Source organism: Anarrhichthys ocellatus, unplaced genomic scaffold (genome assembly GCF_004355925.1).
Source record: "Anarrhichthys ocellatus isolate YVR2014 unplaced genomic scaffold, GSC_Weel_1.0 scaffold3, whole genome shotgun sequence".
In the NCBI taxonomy this organism is placed as follows: Eukaryota; Metazoa; Chordata; class Actinopteri; order Perciformes; family Anarhichadidae; genus Anarrhichthys; species Anarrhichthys ocellatus.
The window spans coordinates 3,637,148-3,658,071 of record NW_022280033.1 but is presented as its reverse complement, the minus strand read 5'-3'; the positions used below and the strand labels follow the sequence as shown (position 1 = coordinate 3,658,071).

At 41.1% G+C, this 20,924-nt stretch overlaps 2 protein-coding genes across 2 annotated transcripts; both read right to left on the bottom strand.

Moving 5' to 3' along the window:
• Window positions 1-3,837: 3,837 nt before the first annotated feature.
• On the bottom strand, window positions 3,838-9,204 carry znf365 (zinc finger protein 365). The gene is made up of 6 exons (XM_031840622.1): window positions 9,099-9,204; window positions 7,330-7,991; window positions 6,699-7,008; window positions 6,396-6,567; window positions 6,172-6,218; window positions 3,838-5,278 (listed from the first exon to the last, which is right to left on the bottom strand). Exons 2-6 carry the CDS (start codon window positions 7,979-7,981, stop codon window positions 5,050-5,052), a joined length of 1,410 nt encoding a protein of 469 aa, XP_031696482.1. The 5' UTR covers window positions 7,982-7,991; window positions 9,099-9,204; the 3' UTR covers window positions 3,838-5,049.
• A 151-nt stretch (window positions 9,205-9,355) lies between these two features.
• sult6b1 (sulfotransferase family, cytosolic, 6b, member 1) lies at window positions 9,356-17,959 on the bottom strand. Its single transcript, XM_031840633.1, has 7 exons — window positions 17,764-17,959; window positions 13,984-14,096; window positions 12,467-12,556; window positions 12,015-12,141; window positions 10,826-10,920; window positions 10,514-10,670; window positions 9,356-10,058 (listed from the first exon to the last, which is right to left on the bottom strand). The coding sequence occupies exons 1-7, from the start codon at window positions 17,957-17,959 to the stop codon at window positions 9,931-9,933; spliced, it is 906 nt and encodes a 301-aa protein (XP_031696493.1). The 3' UTR covers window positions 9,356-9,930.
• Between the last annotated feature and the right edge of the window lie 2,965 nt (window positions 17,960-20,924).

The following is a 20,924-nucleotide window of genomic DNA, read 5'->3' as shown; positions in this document are numbered from 1 at the left end:
TCGATCATTATTGAATCACAGCGATGCAAAACACCAAATATTCTGGCTTGTTACAGGTCGCATTAATGTGCACGCAACACTCAAACTAGACCCGCTCTTATTTAAATCTGCACACATTTACAACAGCAGTTTGTGTAAATAAGATGTCAAAATTAAAGTGCCTCTATAATTCTAATCCAGTTTTATTCAACAATTTACAGACTACAAAGTCAGATACAACAAAACACAAATAAACTAAACTAAATCGTTTTGTCTTCAGTCATTAGGATCCGTAGTACCAGACATTACAATCCCTCGAGCTTCAAAAAAAAAATCATGTAAATAAAGATTAGTTTTATCTTTAGTGATAACTTTGCATTAAAATCCACAACACTTGAATCAAAACACAATACGGTAAAACTCTTGGTGTCATTGTTCTTTAATCTTCGATGGTTACCACACAGACTGACGAATTTCAACATAAAAAGTATTCCAGTTCTTCACAGTATTGCATTTTTGCACAGTGTTATACAGACGACAGAGTTTTCCAGTGAAGGCACAAAACTAGAGATCACTTCTGCAAAGGAAATCCCTACGGACAAACATGATGAACTAAAGGATATCAAACTTGGCGCGGAAACAGTTTTTACACAACATAAAAATAACTTTAATCTCTACCGACAAGAAAGGTAGTAGTGTCATAATCAAACTAACATTTACTGCAGTTATAGTACTTGTTCGGTTGATGTTTTCAACCACTTCTCAAGCCTCTCTCTCTCTCTCTCTCTCTCTCTCTCTCTCTCTCAGAGCACATTTCCCCCTGAAAACATTTCAACACACAGAAGCAGTAACATGTATCTTCCAGACTTTTCCGAACCTGTGCATGAACCCTGCTGATTGTCCGGTTTAACACCCTTCATATGAAATCCAACAGCTCCAAGCGAAGTGCTCTTGGTTGGTTTAGTGCAACTGTCCGTCAAATACTGTACCATTAAAATAGACCTCGCTCTGCTACAAAAGTACACATAGTAGTACATGATAACAGTATAAGTACTTGCTACATATGAAGCATGCTTTCACAGTAACACAATAGCTACATATGTAGTAGTAGTAGTAGTAGTAGTAGTAGTTGTTGTAGTAGTAGACTGCCTCATGCATCTTCCACCACCTTTTTATTGTCACAGCAGGAATCAGTACAAACATGAAGCACTGCACACACACTCCTCCACACACACACACATCTTTCAGAGTTATGCTGCTGTTTGCATAAAAAAAACCCAAACTCCAGTTTCAGTGACTATTCGAGGTTTAACCAGACTAAAAAGCTCAGACTAAGATCAGGTCATGTTAACAGAAACGCTAAATCAGAGGAGAGTACATGCGCTCACGCAGGTAACTCTGGGTTTCTAATCGGCCTTTTACGTGACTGAAGTCTGCAGACGGGGAACAGTAACAGCAGATCGGATGGATGAAAGATGTCACTACACAGAGCGATGCATCCTCTCTGTGTGGAGATTGTAAATACTAAGAGCAGGTTTTTTAACTGACAGCAGCAGTAACACTTGAGCTTAGCTGAGATCAGGTTTGTATGTGGCAAGAAGCAGCGAGTGTAAACCTGACAAAACCCAAGTTTACCCTCAGTGTTCATGACGAGTAAGGGGTTTTTAAGACCGTTAAACAGTAATATTGAAGATATGGTATCACGTATTACTGAAACTGTTATACATCAATCTAACTTGGTTTTGATAAACTGGTGGGAAAGAATACAGTACATCATTTGGCTTAAAAAATTGGCAACTTCCAATAAATTTGAAATAAATCACAAGATTTAAGACTTAAAAATTATGCAAATTAGAAATGAACTTGAAACAAGACGATTTCAATAAAAATCATTTCTCAGCAGAGGAACCCTACATCATGAGGAAAAAACCCAAAACGTGATTTATGTTTGTGATTATGTTCTACCAAGTTAAAGTACTGTAGGACTACTACTTCCACCTGACGACACATTATAGCTTTGTATACAAAATATCTATTAACACCGTCAACAAAACCTAAACCAACGACAGCAAAGATACATTTTACACCGAATACCGTCTTTTACATTTACATTCTTCTCTATTGGATGAGTGCAAAAATAAGGTGTAAACAGATCGTACGGAATGATGCCGGGAGAGGAATGATTCAATTTAAAGACAGAGAGTTTCGTTTACTGCAGATAACTGTTATGCATTCACGGCACTGTAAGTCACTTTGGATGAAAGCGTTGATACGACGTCATTCATTTGTGATCGGAGAATCTCCACCCGTTTCTGTGTGAATGAGAGCGAGTTTAAGCCCGGACGGCGAGACAAAAAGGTCTTAAAACACGGCATCTCTTCAGCGAGAGCTAAACATTAACTCACGAGTACATTCGTTTTATGTGTGGTGTCTTCCAGACATGGGCCAAACGGCACCTGCATGTTCATGGCTTGTTTTGGAGGAGAAGAAAATGCAGTTTCCTTAAAGCCTTCAGCTCAAAGACTGGAACACTCTAGCTCCATGAAAAGTGACAAAAACAACGTTTTATTGCCATGCTGCACTTCGTCTAATTAAACAATAAGACTGACGTCAGAAGAAGACAGAAACCAACAACACGTTTGTTTCTTAATACTTTCTGACTTCCTGTCTGTGGTTCTCAGCTCCGAGCCCATTGGTTCCTACTGAAGACATACATCTTTAAAAGCACCTGTTTTCACTTTCGATGGCGCTCTCGAGTCTTTGTGCTAAGCTAGGCTAACACATAGTGGACGCACAGAGATGAGACCGATATCCGTCTTGGCCTCTGACTCTGGCAAAGATGGCAAACCTTCCCAGAAAGGTTTCCTTTAAAGAAAGGTGGAATGTTCTACTGAACAAAACGAGCGTGACCATTGATGGGTGCGATTGGCTACATAGGACCTCGACTGCCAGAAAAAAACAAATCACAATAAAGTATTTACAAATCAACATATCTAACTTTTCTCTCTGTGTACAAGTTATCAGACAGTATCTGAATTGGTCCTTGTGCAGTGAACCCCACCCATTCGCCGTTTCAAACCTTTTCAAAACAAAAGCCATGAAGGAAATGCAGTTTATTTGACCCAGGTCCGGTGTCATCAAACTCCTGTCTGTGCTTTACAAACCAAATAATGGGGGGTCTTGATGGCGACGTACAAGATATGATGTGGAACGCCTGAGGCTAAAGCTCAAAGCTCCCAGGTAAAACAAGTCAAACAGGTTTTATAGAAGACATGGAAATAAAGACCTTCATGGATCTCGTCTTGCATCGTAGTATTGTAGGTATGAAGGTTGTACTGGCAGCTTCCAACTTATTTTCAAACTGTATGTTTCCACTTTTAACATTACAAGAGAAAACACCATCTAGGATAACAAGCTCAGCATGATAACCATCCCAGAATCCAACAGAGAGCCTAAACTGTGACAGGATCCATGGAGCCAGCTCCCACACAGTGGATGATTCCAACCTGTAACAACACAAGCTGAGGAAGCATGAAATGCTCCACGGCCTTGGAAGTAACTCGACTGGAGGTTATAGCTGTAGGTTGTGAGCTAGCCGACATGCGAACATTCGCAGATTATATTAGAAGACACTGTTTAATCTAATGCATAAGCTTCTGCATCGTCCAAACTGTCTATAGACGCAGGAGCTCCTTTGCTACGGCCCCATGTGCTGCTTCAGCGCTTTCATTTGGCCTCAAAAGCACAGACAGAGATCAGATAACTGGACTGAAGGGCAGTTTGTTTTTGTTGTGGGACGTAAAGGTTCAACCAGAGGTGAGGACGCGTCAGCAACAACACCGAGAACTGGTCCTCCTCATTCCACCGTCTTCAAAATTCAGTAAATAAAAACTCAGTAGATGAATACAAAAGCATATTTTTACCTGACATGTCTCTAAAATACAGAGGACAGGATTCAGAATGTAGGTGTCACTGAAGACTGAGATTAATACTGCAATAAATACTGTGATTTATGCGGACAAATAAGACAAAAAAAATCTAGAAACTGTTATTAATTATATGTTTGAATACTGAAAGTCTTCCCACACTCAAAAAGCCCTCAGTGTAACGTTTCACAAACGTCTGTTTCAGCATCATAATCTATGGAAAAGTACAAAAATATTCAATAACACAGTGCTGGGAATACAATATCTTCACAATATAGTACTATGTACTTGAATACAATGTGATGTCAATGTGGTCATGCAGTAATCATAGTTATTGCATTACCCTGTTACGCAGTAATAGTTACTGTGATGTGTATGTTTTATGTATTCTCTCGTAAGTGTAATCCTATTTCTTATTTTCTATGATTTATAAAAAAATACTTTTACTTTACAAACTGTCATTTAGGAGAAGCAATTGTACATTTAATGTAATATATGCTAAATGATGTTTACATTATACTTAAATAAAGTATTAAATGAAAAATGTTTTTTCTGATCGTTGTCAATCACATCGATAAACATTTGGAATAAAAATGCTTAAAACTATTTTTTTTCTGTTTTTTTTAAATCCTTATATCTATTGCTAATAAAGTTTCCCCATTTTTCAACATCCTGTACAATGTATGCAGAAAAATCCCTTACATTTAGTCTAAAGGTCTATTTTTAAACAGTTCAATGTCAAAATAATATTTTTAAAACGATTATCGCCAGGTTAGAGATTTTAGCCGAAACAAGAAAAGGTTTATAAAGAATTAAGACCCGTCTGCACCCTTCTAGTTAATTAGGAGCATCAGTCCAGAATTAATTACATTCAGTGTATTGTTTTAAAGGTGCAACGTCACATAACCTGTCATCAGTTCTATTCGTTTCATCCTCTGCAACATTACACACAAACCTCTTTGAACTGGAACCTCTTCACATTCTGTTGAACTAAAAATCTGGCCAGATGTTACACACAACTGCTCCAGAGAAGCTGGATGTGAATGTGACCGTTCTGTACTTTTCCATAGGTTACCACGCTGGAATAATGAAATGAGGTTTTACCCGCCGACCGCCCCCTCTCCCCCGGTGATCCTCTACAGTTCTACGCCTCGTACCCGGCCGATCGGCGCCGCTGGTGGTTCCAGATGTCGTCTCTGTGTTCGGGTCGGCAGAACAGCCGGGACGACTGGGCCAGACGCTCGCGGTGCTCCCGCTCGCGGTCTCGCTCCCCGCCGCCCGCCTTGGAGAACAGAGGACGGCCGCCGAACTGCGAGGAGGAGTGGCTTCTGTTGTCATGGAGGCCAGACGAGGACAGCTGACCCCCCGCTGACCTGGAAACGTCACAAAAGAACAAATGAAGACAGGAAGTGGGGAATGTCAACAAGACAAAGTTACAAAAGAGCTCTGAATGGGTGTCTGTATTACTATTATTAATAATTTATTGTAGAAATCAACACTTACATAAAGATAAAACATACTTTTTTTGTGAATGAATGCATGTTTCCGTCCACTACTGTTACATGAATAGTGGGCGATGGGAAGAGCTAATTCAGGCATAAATTCTACAGAAGACAGTGCAGGAAAACATGATGAACATGTTTACGCCGCTCTGTCTCGTCTATAAATACAGTCCAACGATCAGTTTCAAGATGGGAGGAAATTCTGCATTTGGGAGCGCTAATGGGAGCTATAACAAAAAACAGAGATTATGGATTTAAATCCAGCAACAACAACAAAAAACAAGCACTTTTTGGATCAAATTTAAGTAAAAGAAAAAGCAGGTGTTCATGATGCACAGGTGACGGACACACTTTCATACTTTCAGCAGCGCACAGACCGACAGGTTAAGTGTCACATGTTCAGCGATGAAGAAGAAGTCCTCATGAAGGATTTAGCAGCCGCTCTGTCACCTTTTGGCTTTGATTCAGACCAACAGCAAATTCTCTGCACTGTTAGAGGATGAATCCTGCTGAGCAATAAGCCTTTTTACAGCCGAGTGTAACGACTAAACTCCCTTTTTCTTGTCTTTCAGCCGGTCACTTCAAAAACGTGAGAGAAGAATAAAACAAACCACCTAGAGACCCTAAAATAGATTTAAAACTCTAAATTTGTCCCATAAAACGTTTGAACTCAGCTCAGTATTATGAGATGAGTTTATTGCAGGTGACTTATGTTCCAGTTACAGGTTGTACAACATCATACGAGCCAACGTGGAGGTACTAACCTGCTTTTAGTGATTCTGTGAGGTCCATTATCGGTTGGCTGCTGGTACTGAAACACAAGCAGAAATTAGCTATTAAATTTAGGATTAATTCAATGAGTGTTCGTGCTCATGACTAAAGAGCTCTGCAGCAACGGAAGAAGTATTCATGAGCATTCAAATATTAAGTGTAAAGCAGCATAACGTGGGAATCCTTATGTGTAGTACTTCAGTACACCTTGTTGTACCTTGTAGTGGCTGCATTGCTGCGGGCTGCCGTTGACCTGGTAATACTCCACCAGCCTCTCGGCCAGAGCGATGCGTCTCAGCAGATTCTCGATGAAGCGCTGGATTCGAACTTTCCCGCACGTCTCCTGTCGAGCCGCTGCTTCCAGGAACTTCTGGATGGTTATCACCTCCCTGGGAAACAGAAATAACAAGTATAGCACTTTGAGTAAATGTGCTTTTCACCTCCGGCTGGTCGAGTGAGCAAAAGAGAAAACAAGGCCACTGAAACATGGCAGTAAGTAATCTCCTAATTCTCCGTTTACCTCTCTCGACGCTCCAGCTCGTTCTCCGAGGCGTTGAGCTGCTCCCTCAGCGCGGCGATCACCATCACGGCCACGTCCACCTGCCGGCTCAGTGACCTCTCCCTGTCGGCCACTTCCTGCCTCTCCTGGGCCAGGTGCTGCGAGTGAGCGCGCTCACACAGGAGCTCCGTGTCGGTCTGGGCGAGCTCCGTGCTCACCTTGGCCAGCCGGCGCTGCATGGTGCTGTCGGCCGCCCGCAGGATTCGGGCCAGTCGTCGGCGCACTGCGGCCGAGGCCGCTGCCGTCTCCAGACCGGAGTAGGAGTTCTGCTCTGGTGGCGACAGTGAAGGAGACGAGTTACTGCGGCTGATTACTGATCTCTGAACCACCTCCTGAACTACGTTTGAGGTGTCAGTGGCATTGGCCTTCCACACAGAGACGTTCTGTGGATATGTAATAATCCACAATGTGCGGAATACACTGACATCGATGGAACTACTTCTTCTGATTGCATGCATTAACATTTCAACACATAGTTTGAAATCCTGCTTCATCACGATGAACTGCAGTGTCTCTGAAACAGCCACCGAACATTTCTGACATAAATATAACTGCTCCAAAAAGTATAGTAAGAAAGTAAACCTGAACGCACCGACCAGGTCCAGGTCCAGGTCTGTTGGGGGGCCATGAGGAGCTGAAAGTGGGAACGGGAGGCGATGGTGGTTGAGGTGATGGTGGCATGTGTCTGATTTTTTTAAGGACATTTTGATATCCTCCTCGTTTCTACCTCCATCTCTCTCTTCACTTTCATCGTCGTCATCCTCGTCTTCATCTTCTGTCCCAAATTCCTCGTCGTCGTCATCGTCATCATCATCGTCGTCCTCCTCCTCCTCAGCCTGCGTCCCCACCCCGACACTCTGGGTGCGTCTCCTCACAGAGCTGTAGGAGCGGGGGTACCCGCTGTCTCTGCTGTCACTGAGGGAGCGGACGTGAGGCGGCCGCCACGCGCTCTGCTGCCCCCTGCGGGTCGGGAGGCTCATGTCGTGCCAGGGGATTGCCGCCGTCAACGGGTCGGGGAGTTTGCCGGTGATGCTGAAGCCGCCGGCGGTCACGTCCGGCGAGTGGTACGAGTGGCGGTACTCCAGGTGGGCGCGGAGTGAGGCCAGGCTGCGGAAGCGCTCCTGTTCGCCACAGCGGGGGCAGCGGAAGGGGAGGTCGCAGGAGGTGGCGGTGCTGCCACAGGGCTGGACGTTCCTCTCCAAGAGGAAGGAACCAGAACCTCTGGAACACAACTTCTGCTGCATCACTCCACACCTGGAGTACAGAGAAGACACTAATTACTCAGGGAAAATGTGAATGAATACCTTTGAGTTTGTCTCTGTTGTCCTGACAAAGAAGTCATTTAAACATTATGTTCTTGAGCTCTGGGAACTGACATTTTTCTGAAACGTTAAATCTAAAATTAACTGAAATATAATTGCCAAATATAGTGATGATCGTGTTCGTCATTCATCAAGCAAAGATGTATCACTTTCAACACAGTTACAGTGATAACCGTTAGTTAATATGCCATTCATGTTCATCACCAAAACAATATTTAAGTTAGAGGAGCACAAATCAAACAAGAGCTGATTAAAAAGAGTAAAAACATAAAGTGTCACTGAAATTAGGAGGGATTCACTCAGCTGACAGAAACCTTTCGACACTAACTTTGTTATTCAGTGGAAACTGGAAGCTCAGCATCAACAAGGCGTGTTGCTTTATTTAAGCTATTCCTCTAACGTCACCATAGACATAGAGGGTCAGTCTAGGGTCAACGTTAACACTATTGAAATTGGATAAATCAGTTTTAAACCTCTTCAATCTCACCACTGAGTAGGCTGCAGAGGGCCCAAACGAAAAGGGAAAATACTTGAGGGTTAATCAAAACTTTATTTCAGACTCAGGGTCCAGATAAGACAGAACATTAAATAGAATAAAATTACATAAAAAGGCACAATAAAAGCCTTACAAAGAGACAGACGTACCAATGTCTCCTCAGCTGAGACTGGTACCGTGTGGGACTAAACCTTATGTTTGGTAAAACCAAGATTATTTCATTTTCAGAGTCATTAAGCTGGTAAAATAAATGTATACATTAGATTTCTTAAAGGCAGTTTGGACAAATTCCAAGTTCCAACATAATTCTCCCGGCATGCAACACTGTGGGCACAGTTATACCTTCAGCGTCCATTTAATAAATCCATCACACCATCTTTAGCATCATTAGCAGTTAGCATTAGCTACCTGGCTGCTTGCTCTGAGAGGCTAACGTTAGCTTGCTGGCTAACAGGAAACAATCGCAAGAATCATTGAAACGGAAAACCCGTTAATGTGCCGCTGTTGCACGTGCAACGGTAGATTTTTAAATAAACGTCTAACCGTTAGTGTCTGAAGGTGTCATGTCGCAGATGGAGACCGACATAAGCCCGCATGATGTCATTCATTCACGAGCCACACAGTGGACCAATGTTAAGTTATCAACGGATCAATAACACCACATCCGGTTGGCCCTTTCAGAATAAAACACATGAAGTAGGTGTGATTGTTACTTCCTTGTTAATTAATAATGTGGCATAGTCATAAGATATTGAGATGGAGTCATACAAATAAGTGATCTGGAAAAGAGTTTTATTTTCATTTCATTACTTTGATCATGTACAGTTGAATGCACTGCATGTAACATACAGCAGAAACAGTGATTGTGCACATTTATAATACCCGATAATCTCATCACAGTAGTGTTTGAAAGCCACAGTTTCACAACCAGAATAAAGACTGTGAGTGTTTCCATAAACCTGAGTTCAGGTAACTGCCAGTATAAAGATAATTCAACTGCTATGTGTTTACATTTTTATGTCTCATTTGTTTAATCTGTATTTCTTGGTCTTGATCTCCAAAAATGTGAAACTATTCTTATAATGTTTTCTGTAGTTCACAGGTTGCAGTTAATAAGACAAACACTTGTTTCTTTTTGCTCCCTCCCTTTCTTAATTTTATTCCTTCTTTCTCTGAGCCTGTGATAAAGGTACTTTTGGCCCTGAACTGCCTCCAAAGAACCTCCTCTAGCGACCAGGTGAAGAAGCATCTGTGCAGTGCTCGAGAGGGAGGTCTGTCTGAGGTCTGTCTCAGCTCAGGGCAGAAAAGTCCCCCAAGCTTTTCTTCTACATACTTTCCCTCCCTCTTTCCCCTTCTTTTCTTCTTCTCTCGCTTCCTACTGACAGTGCCGTTGGTAGTTGAGTTTGGCTCCCAGCCTGGTTCCTGCCAGGTGTTTCTTGAAGGCGTCGTCCATCTCTTGGCTCTGTTCTGGAGTGAAGTGGTTCTTCCAGTCACCGACCTCACCTGCTCAGGTACACAAATATGAGGCCGTTTAAAACCCTCTGGATTCCCCCGTACATTTCTTCTCAAAGCTTCAAAATAAAAATGAATAATTTGTATCTCTGTTTTTATATTCATTTTCCAAAGTCATGCTCTTCTTTCTGAATACTTTAAACTGGTGTGGGTTTATTCATTTCAAGAATAGCTTTTTTTCTTTTGCAAATTAACTCTTCATGTTCTAAATTATATGGAAAATGTTTACAAAATGATAGATTTGTTAAATAAGTGACAGTTTTTAGCTGGATGTGTTGGTCAATATGAGCAGAGCTGGAGATCTATGCACTATGTAGCAGGTATGTGCAGTAAATATGCACTTTGCAGTTTAGTTTTAAAACAAATGCCTTCAATAGATAAAATAGGTAGGCTAATCATTTCAGTAAAAACACAATCCCAAAAAATATTTTGTTGTGGTGAGGCACCTTTTCTGAAGATGACGTTTCCCAGAGTACCGTGGGAGTTGGTGGAGCTCTTCTTCATGGCGCTGAAGGTGCTCCCCTCTGCAATCTGCTGCACCTGAGCCTCCGTCAGGCTGAAGCCAAAGAAGGTGTTGATCTGACGGACGCCCTCGCTCAGGTCCTGCAGGACAGGAACCAGAACCAGATCCGTTACAGACAGACACTTATACAGTGATTGTTTTTCATGTACATTAAATTAACATGTGAAAACAATAACATCATTACTCTTATACATTCTTTGAAAGCTACCACTCTCTAAGTCCTTGTGTGCTCCACCTGTTTTAGCTCTTCATAGGTGACGATCATAACGTTGGGGTCGTCCATCCTCTTCTCCCAGGCCAGAGCGTGATCAAAGTATGACCCCCAGGGAACTACACACACACACACCACCATCAAAGTACATTTAGTTGTTTGGATCAGTTGAATGTGACTTTCATGACCCCATAAACCAATAATACTACACATTGTTTTTAATAAGTACTTTTCCTTTTTCGACTTCGTACATTTTTATAGCTAATACTATACTGAAGGCAAGACTTTTACTTGCAGAGGGATATATTTGCTACTATGGTTCTGAATTTCATCACTGATCACATCTCACCAAAAAGAATAGATGCATGGCAAAAAGTTATTTTATCAAATAGGGTTCCAAAAATGTATTTGATGTCTGGCAGAAGTGTCGTAAGTTCTTTTAGGGTGATTTTGTCAGTCAAAAGTAAAAAGCCAGCCAGAAACTGGCAAACTTCCATTCAAAGGGTTAGTCAGGGGTGCAGCAGTCCGAGAAAACACAATGTATGGCTGCACTGTAAACAGTTAGCGCTCTAGAGCTAGTTGCTCTTCTGCTGTTCATCTGACAAAGTAGCTGCACAACAAATGTTTGTTGTATATGTAACAAATCCCAAGGTGCATTCTCTGGTACTTATTTTATTTAAGTAAACTATTTAATGCAGGCATTTTACCTTTTAGCTGTAATTGAATAGTTTGTTAATTATATTACTTTTACTTCATGAAAGGATTTCAAAACGTCATAAACGTCAGTTTATGTACTGAGAAACTGCCCTCCTTTGCCCCATGAAGGCGTGAGAAGTTTTATGAGTGTCTTGATGTCGTGAACTCACTGAGTATTAGAGGCTCTTTAGCCTTACTTGGATTCCATTGAATCCAACACGTCCACAGTGACCCTGCTTAGTCAGCTTTGCACGGTGTTTATTTGCCCATAAACACAGCGGAACTACAGTATCATAAAATCAGGCTGTGAAAGTATACGTGCAAAGCAAAAGGTGGTATTTCTGTGTATTATGGAGTCTGCTCTCCACCTCCTGCCTGAACTCCGACTGCAGGTCTGAAGGCCCCGCTGGAGTCTGCACGATTTCATCTGATTTTGCGCGGAATCTGACCCGATGGCTCCGAGGTAAATTAAAAGAATAACTATATAAAAGTCACCAATCTTGCTTTTTTTTCTCACCGTCTCCACTCATGAAGTGGGAGTAGAAGGATTCCCAGGACTCCACGGATGGGAGGACCGGGTTGTTGTTGGAGAAGTGATAGAACGACACCAGAGTGTCTTTAGGGTTCCTGAAGATCACCAGCATCTGCACAACACATCGCACAATGAATTAAAAAAAAACATGTCGGTGCATCGAACTGGTGTTCTACAAAATAATTTAAGAAACAAAGGGACAGAAAAAAATATGGAAAGAACAGAAACTAAATAGATTTGAATTCCACATATATATATATTTTATTACAAGGATAACATGATGAAGAATTCACTTTTCATTTTCATTTTAAAAGCCACACCAGCTTTGTCTTCCATTTGAGTCAGTGAAGGACGTTTTATACTTTGATGTACTTTCACAGTTGATGACAAGAGGAGAATCAGTTGGAAAATGTTGCTGCAGATGTTTTGAAACTTACTTTACTTTTCTTTGTATGGAAGGAGGCAGGGATGTTGTCGGGGTGCATGTGGGTCCCCAGAAACCTCGGGGAGGGAGTCTCACCCAGGGCCTGAGGGGAGAGCCGGACCGAAGATAAAGGGGGAGTCAACTTTACCTTTTACAATATACAAGTATATGCTGCTATTCAGCATTAGCCATTACATGTTACCACTAGAATGTGAGTTCTTATCATTTGTCAGTTCCATCAAATAAGACTGTGCCAAAAATTACTTTGATGTTTGGTTTAGTCTGAGAAACTAAAACTACTGAGTCAAGGAATAATGGTGTTTATTCTTGAGAGAAAAAAGCATTGCAACAAATATGAGAGTGCATCAACCTTCTCATCTAACTCTCGCTAAGAAAGAGAATATACATATTCTCCCGTTGGTTGAAACGAATCATTTAATGTCTCTCTGCCATGTTGTTTCTCAGAATTCGACACATGATTGATGAGACATGAACACACCTACACACACACACACCCACACACACACACACACACACACACCATGTGTTCCTGAACAGTTGAAACACACCCAGCGGTGAGGTTTCCAAGAATCGTTCTAAACACAAAGCATGTCTGCATTTCTGTTTAATTTCCTTAGTGTTTTCTGATCACACATCTGTCTCACATTACTACAATAGTACAGAGACGCTGCACTCTGTTTGACTTTTCAGCACCGACAGACGGACTTCCTCAACACCAGTTTACTTAATGAGGTTTGGTTTTGTCAGGATCCCTGTCAGACCAGATACCTCCCATGGCCACACAGCTGCAGCCACTTCAGCTAATCACCTCCTGCGGGCTGACACACCAGACCCAGATCCTACTAATGAGATCTGGGCAGTATTTGAACCCTGGTCCTCCAGACCTGTGTCGTCAGTTCGTACCGTCTTTCACCCGGTATCATCTTCTGCCTCGAGCACCTGCCGCCGGTGTCTGCCGGTCCGGGAATCCCCGTGCCCTCCGTTGTGTTAACGGACTACACACCGCCGCTCTGCCTACCCTCTGGTGTCGAGCCACGGGACTCACACCGTTGATCTGCCTGCCCTCCGGTGTCGGACCACGGGCTCCACACCTTCCTGTCTTTATTCTGGCTAAATAAAACCTGTTATATCAACTTCTGTCTCTTGTGGTCTTGCTATTGGGTCCTAACCGTGAACTCCCGTGACAGGTTTCTGTTTGAGTCTCTTCCAAAAGAGAAATAAGAGTTAAGAACAATGGACTACAACATCCAACCAACACACTATTGATTTGGATATATAGATGTTTTTTTGTCAAAGTCAAAACCTCAACATTACAATTATTAACATCCCAACAAGGAAAAGCAGCATGAAATGTTTCTATATGAAAAGTGACTTCAACCATCAAAATGGTTTCCACTTTCTGTTAATGAACTAATGTTGGTTTCAGCTGTATTTGTATACTTGTGTTTTATGTGTAAAAGTTATTAAAGTAAGTAAAGCGGTGAGAGTGGCATGAAAAAAAAAAAGTACCTTTATGACATCCGGTCCAAAAAACTCGATCAGTGGCGGCATCCTTGATTCTATCTTCATCCCTGTGGCCTCTGTGATAATCTTCCTTACCACACCCACCATCCAGTTAAAACCTACACACACACACATAGAGCACAATGTTTTAGATTGACAGTCAGAGACCAAAACCTCAGCTCAAGTCTCCAAAATTCTAAACACATTTTCTGCCTTGCACCCAGTTTGCAATTCAACGTGATACTTTTTGCAGCACGCGGAACACCGTTGGACCAATTGGCTGATACACGTGCCACCTGGCCAAACACCTTATTGCTTGATTGTTAACTCATCAATCAGGATGCAAGCATTATAAAAAAGGCCACAGGTGAGTTACTGTTTTAGAGTTGTTTTGCCACTTGTGTGTGTAATTGTGTGAATTGTGTGTAGTGGTTTCACAATCGTGTTTCAGCAATTGTTAAAAAAAAATTGTAACAATAGTGTACAAAATGTGCTGAATATGTGATCCCGTCACACGTCCTAAAAACAATTTAACTTTGCAGCTACTTCAGTGGAGTGCAGGTCAATTCTTTCATCTGTTTCACTTCTTCTTCTCTTCTTTCACTTTGGCAGCGAGCCGGCGTGTTAGTCTCCACATTTATTGCTTCCTCTGACAGATCCTGCTGTTACATAATGACTATGGATCACAGTTAACAGGAGGGGAAACACCAGTACGGGTAATTTAAAGACTGGCTTATTACCAGCCTTCTCTGGGAATTGCAGCATTCCCTTGCACCATTTGTAGCAGGAGGACCACTCCACGAAGTTTTACTGTACAGGTTTTTTTTAGGCACATTTAAACTTCTTTATGTTTATGTCGCTGTGCAAAAAACTAATTATTTCTCCAGTTTTACCTGTGCAGTGCCAGTAAGCCTATACACACTGTTGAAAATGTTTCATCAATCTGACAGACACGCAAAGCAAAATACTTTTAGAGCAAAAATTCCTCAACCTTCATTTTAGTTTTTCTTCGTCCAAATTTTGAGATATCAATATTTTGAGATTCCTGCCTTCATGCTCCAATAAATTGCAAATTAATGGAATTTGGTTTATGGTGCTCAAAGAGTTGAATATTAACATGAATAAAAAATAAAAAAGTAATTTTGGTAGATTCACTTTAAAAATGGGTAAAGCTAAAAAAGGCTTAAAATAGAGATTTATAATGTCTTAGTAATTCAATTTGAGCGCCCTTGCAAATGACACCTGACTACTTCCTGGAGTGAATTATAATTTATTATTTTTAGGAGACAGACGGGGATGAGAAAACCAGCTGTAATGCCATGTAGTGCGACACCCACAGAGAAACAAAGTAGAAACATCAGTGAAACAAATGTTACAGGCCTATAAACAGCCACAGGCCGTAAATCTGGAGGTCAGGTTAATCCTCCTCAATCTTCCTCCATATATCACTGAGACGTCAGGAAGCCATTATCTGTGGCAGGCTGCTGTGTAGCACTGCAACATCAAAAGGGGCCATTTAGCCGTTTAAAAAGAGGCCCCGATTGGCTGGGCTGATGGGGCTGTCACACACCCATAGATAAGCTCTACTATCCCCCATGCGGGCCCCAAGTCAACCAGGCCCCTACACATGGAGATGTGGGACGGGTGTGTCTAATCTAACATTCCTCCGATGGCGATTAACAAGTCTGTCTTCGTGTCGTTGCAGGACCAGCAAGCTGGTGTCCAAAAAGCCTCTCAAAAATCAACACAAAAAACAAAAAGAAAAACATGTCACATTCCTTGAACGCACCGCGGTGACAGCAGGAATGTCACGCTTTTCTTCCTCTGAAAACCGCACTGTGAGCTTTTTGTGTTTTTAAGAGAAAGAGATTATGTGGTGCTTTTTAATATCAATAAATCATCACCACATTCACTCAGGTATTAGTGCACATTAATGCACTACAGTACCCAGAATTCCTGCAAAGTGATGTCAGTAAATTCAATGGTTGAATTTTCATCTTAAATTAATAAACCTGTAAATTGAACATGTTATATGTTGTTTTTTATTTGTGCAAAAACCAAAATGTAAAAACATAAATTCCCCGTGTGCCGGACTATACTTTGTGGCCGGGTGCAGTGATTTTACAGAAAACCTGTAGTAAAGATTCAGGTCTGTGACAGGAAGTGAACTCATCTGATGCCAAGTTACGTTTATTACGTAACAAGCATACTTATTTTAAACCAAACCAAGATCTTTTCCTAAACCTAACTAACTAGTTTTGTTGTCTAAACCTGAAGTTATTTTGCGTCAATTCACAATTACCTCAGGTATTAGGTGCAGTTTGGCCTGTTCGAAACATAACGCTGGCAGGGATGACCTGCAGGGATGACTGCTGCAAACGCCCGTTCAACCGGCCGATAACATTCAAACGGTTTCACAAAAGGTGTGGTTCCTTTGGCTTTCATTATATATTTAGTGTTTTACACTGTTGCATCTACTTCTGAAAGAATCTGAATACTTCTTCCACCACTGTAAGGTGGTTTACAAAAAAACATCACAGATGAGAGGAAAGTCTATTCTCAGTCATCTGGCAAACCCCTCCGTTTTATCTCGTGACCACAGACAATCCTGCTGACCTTTGGTCAAATCACTCACCAAAACTCCGTCCGTGCCACAACCTGACAGACTTGAAACTTGTTATGACTTTTAGACACTTACTTTTATGAAAGTGTCCCGTGAGAAGCCAAAACTAAACGTTATGATACGCTTGTTAAGTAATTTAACATATATGGCAGCACAGATGTCTGCCTTCTCTTCAATAAAATGGGACTTTATGGTCTCAAAGTGCCAAAAAACATACATTTGAAAAAACTCAACAGCGACGTCTCTTTCCTGTAATCATGACCCGGTTACTCGAGGTAATCCACAGACCTCGTTGTGGGTAGTTTCATGTAGGAACTAGTTCATAGTTCATGGCTGATATCTCCAGAACTGGGCAACTCACAACTAAATCATCTAGATGGATAAATAGCACTACAAGTAAGAGGAAATATATGTATTTTGTATTTTGGGGTGAACTGTACCTTTAATTCTGCTTTCGTACTGAAGTTTTATGCATTTGTGGATGAAATCTGTCGTGACTAACAGTCAGCGGTGTAAAATAGTTCACTCAAATACTGCACTTAACTACAATTTTGAAGTACTTGTACTTTACTTGAGTATTTCCAATTTCTGGTACTTTATACTTCTAATCCATTACATTTTTAATATAACTTTAGGACAATTTATATTATTACAAAATATAATTAACAAATAAATTATGATGTTGTTAAATTAAAATGAGCTTCATCTTTACCAGCTGCAACAATAAAGTGATGAACATATTAATGCAACAATAACAATAATAATCCAATATCATAATGTGTATTATTCTGAAATGAGCCATTCTGCACAATTAGTACTTTACTTTAAAGTATTACTTACTTTAAGTATACGTTGATGCTTTTACTTTTGTACGTTTACTTAAATAAGATTTAAAAATGCAGGACTTGAAACAAAGTATTTCTGCACTGTGGTATCACTACATTTACGAAAGTAAAAGATCAATAGTTCAATAGATCAATAAAGTTACAATCATTAACATTAAACAACCATCAGAACGGAGATCAAAGGTCAGCGGTCGAAACAGATGGATCAAATTTTTCGGTAACCCCTTTAAAACTTTATTAATCATTTATTTAAAAAAAAATGTAATACCATCTGATGGTTGTTACTCTCCAACTGAACAGCTTTGAGAAAAAACTCACCACATTTGGGATAAGCCACCAGCATGATGTCGTCCTCTCTGGCCTCGATGTCTTCCAGAGCCTTTAAGTTCTCCTCTGGGCACATGAGGCAGGGGTACAACACCCCGTTGTATCTGTACAACTTCTCCTCGTCCTTGATCTCCTTCGCAGCCTCCATCTTGGACTGCACGTAAGTGGTGAAGGCGCTGGTGTTCATCTTGATTCAGTAAAGCAAAAATCCCCACAAAGTATAGAAGAGAAGGTGCTTTCTGTGCAGCTGAGCGTCCATCCACTGCTGCCCTGAGCACTGAGAAAGAGAGGGAGAGAGTAAGAGAGAGAGAGAAAGGGTGTGTGTAGCTGTAGTAAAAGGAGGAGGCCCGGGCACCTCCTCCTTTTATCACACACACACACGCACACACATATGCAGGAAAATGTGTGTGTTCGTGAAAGAGTGAATGATGGGAAATGCCTGTACAATATCTACCAGATGGGAGGTACATGCTGATTGACTGTCCGCAGACCCCAAGTCACACACACACACGCACACACACACACACACACACACACACACACACACACACACAACTAATTACCTGCTAAAGACTTTATAATCCTCGTGTTTTTTTCACATTCCTCTGTAGGTGTAATTTATTTATGCAGCTCAGAATCACATTCACACTCTCGTTTGACTTGACAAGTGTTTACAGCAGCATTTGCCAACCAGACCCCAAAGATCTCTGAAGAAGACGAGGAACAACTCTCCCAAAACCGCTTCAGAAATAAGGACAGAAAGAAGAGAAAACGTTGAAAGAGTTTATTGTCGCACTTCCATAGATGTGGAGTACTTGCAAGAAAGCGTTTATGAAAACACATGATAAAGAATTGAAGCAATAGAGGCCCTATTGTGGATCAAGCACCAAAAACTCAGACATTACCCATGATGCAAATCTATAGCTTTTGCCTGGTAAACTCACACGGTCAACTGACTCCTCAAGCAACCCAGTCCCCTAAATTACATTTTATATACAATAACCATTCAAAAGTTAGTAAGGTGCCATACTGTATACCGGCTATTTTAACAGAGATTTTAACAGAGATCAAACATAATCCAGACACTTTTGTCCCCAAAAGGAGCTTTCTAGTTATACACAATTCATGCAATTCCAAAACTGTTAAGTTTAGAAATATTCAAATACACCATGTTAGACGAACATAACACACATTATGACCAAAACATCATGGGATTAGTCCATAAAGTTTGCATATCTGTAAAGGGGAGATAAAGTCATACCAATATATTAACGCTAGCTTCAAAACTGAGCCTGCTCTGATACAGTGATGTCGGCCGCAGGTCTCAGAGGACTTTAGAGGGATTCAGAAGTCAAGATTCAGTTAAATAGAAGTGCAGCTCTCAGCTCATAGGATGAGGTTTCCCAAAAGTAAAACTTTGTCTGCCTCAGCAGAGATCATTTCACGTCCTCTGTCTGCTTTCCTACAGTGAGGGTGAAAGCTGGACTGAGGCTATAAATGATTTGGTAATGGTCCATTGACTTTCTCTACTTTCTCGAAGATACTCAGTTAAAGACATGAATCACTCAGCTGGCTTTAATGTATTTACTTCTTGTTGGATAAAACCGTTGAGGCTTGTTTGTGGTTTCCGTCTTTCCACTATAGATATTGAACCTTCAGCCTCTCTAGAGCATCAGTGAAGTCCAACACTGAGGTTTGGTGAGCAGGTCTGGTTCACAGCCGCTGTTCAGGTTCATCCCAAAGGTGTTGAATGGGGTGGAGGTCAGAGCTCTGACCAGTCAAGTTATTCCATTCCTTCATGGAGCTGGCTTTTGCACACAAGGGCATTGTGTGCTAAACGGGGACGAACATTTGGATACGTGTATGAAAATAAGCTGTTACTGAAAGCTGGGAAGTTTATAAAACAAAACCAAGGACCAATATATAGATACTGACAGATATTACTTACTCAGCTGTTTGTTTATATGATGTGTTTTTTCTGTGTCAAAGTATAATATCCTCATAAAATGATGAGCATGTGCCATTAAAGGAATCTAATTCATTTTTTTATTGGTGAAAGTATGTGAATTTTGCAACGAAGTGATGTTTTCCTTCTTTTTTTTAATATATATTATTAACTATATATTAATAATAATTATAATATATTATTACTAACACAACTGTTTTGTAATTTCCTCTAAATCAGTGTATAAAACACACACACACACACACACACACACAAACACACACACACATCTTTCTTGACCTGGTGTCTGAAAAACTGATTGTGATTTGAGCTTTAAAACAACACTGTTGAACAATCAGGAATCAAATCCTTCGAATATAGAGTTTTGAGCACCCGAAATATAGTTCCACTTCACACTAACTAGCTCTCTATATGGTAAACCCTCCAGGGAGGGCTGCCGTTGTTTTATCTTTTTTATTATTATCAACAATTTCCCTGAAGATACAAATACTTCATGCTGCCGACGCGTAATGTCTGTGTGTTTTAGAATAAACAGAGTCCTCGACGGAGTCAGACGTTGTTGGCAGATTTAAAAGCAGCACTTTTATTCATATATTCTGTACAGTGATTATCCGCAGTAGTGTTGTACATGCTGGCGTTGCACATGTCGTAGTTATCTGCTTGACAAATGTGGCAGGAAACAGATTTAGAGTCTGATCACGGTTGCAAGCCAGATGGAGAAAATACGTTTACACTGTAGTCTGCACCACAAGAAATCTGTCTGTCTCACTCTCTAGCATATTTTTGCCTTTTTTGTGTGTTTCCACTGCATCTAGGATTCCACTTCTTTGATCTTTGTTTCTTTTAACTTTGTTTCCACCACTCTTCCTCTCTTTCTCACCCTCCCTTACCCACTCTCTTTCCTTAATCCTGTCTCTCTCTCTCTCTCTCTCTCTCTCTCTCTCTCTCTCTCTCTCTCTCTCTCTCTCCTGAGGCGCTACTCAGCTCGGGGGGCTCTCAGTGTCAATTGACAGACTGCACACAAAATTCACCATTCACCACCGTACCAATGAGCAACGACATATTCCACATGCACACACTCAACTTTGACCGAAATTCGCATGAACACACACACAAAATGACGTTGAAGAGTTCCTCACCACACACACACACACACACACACACACACACACACACACACACACAC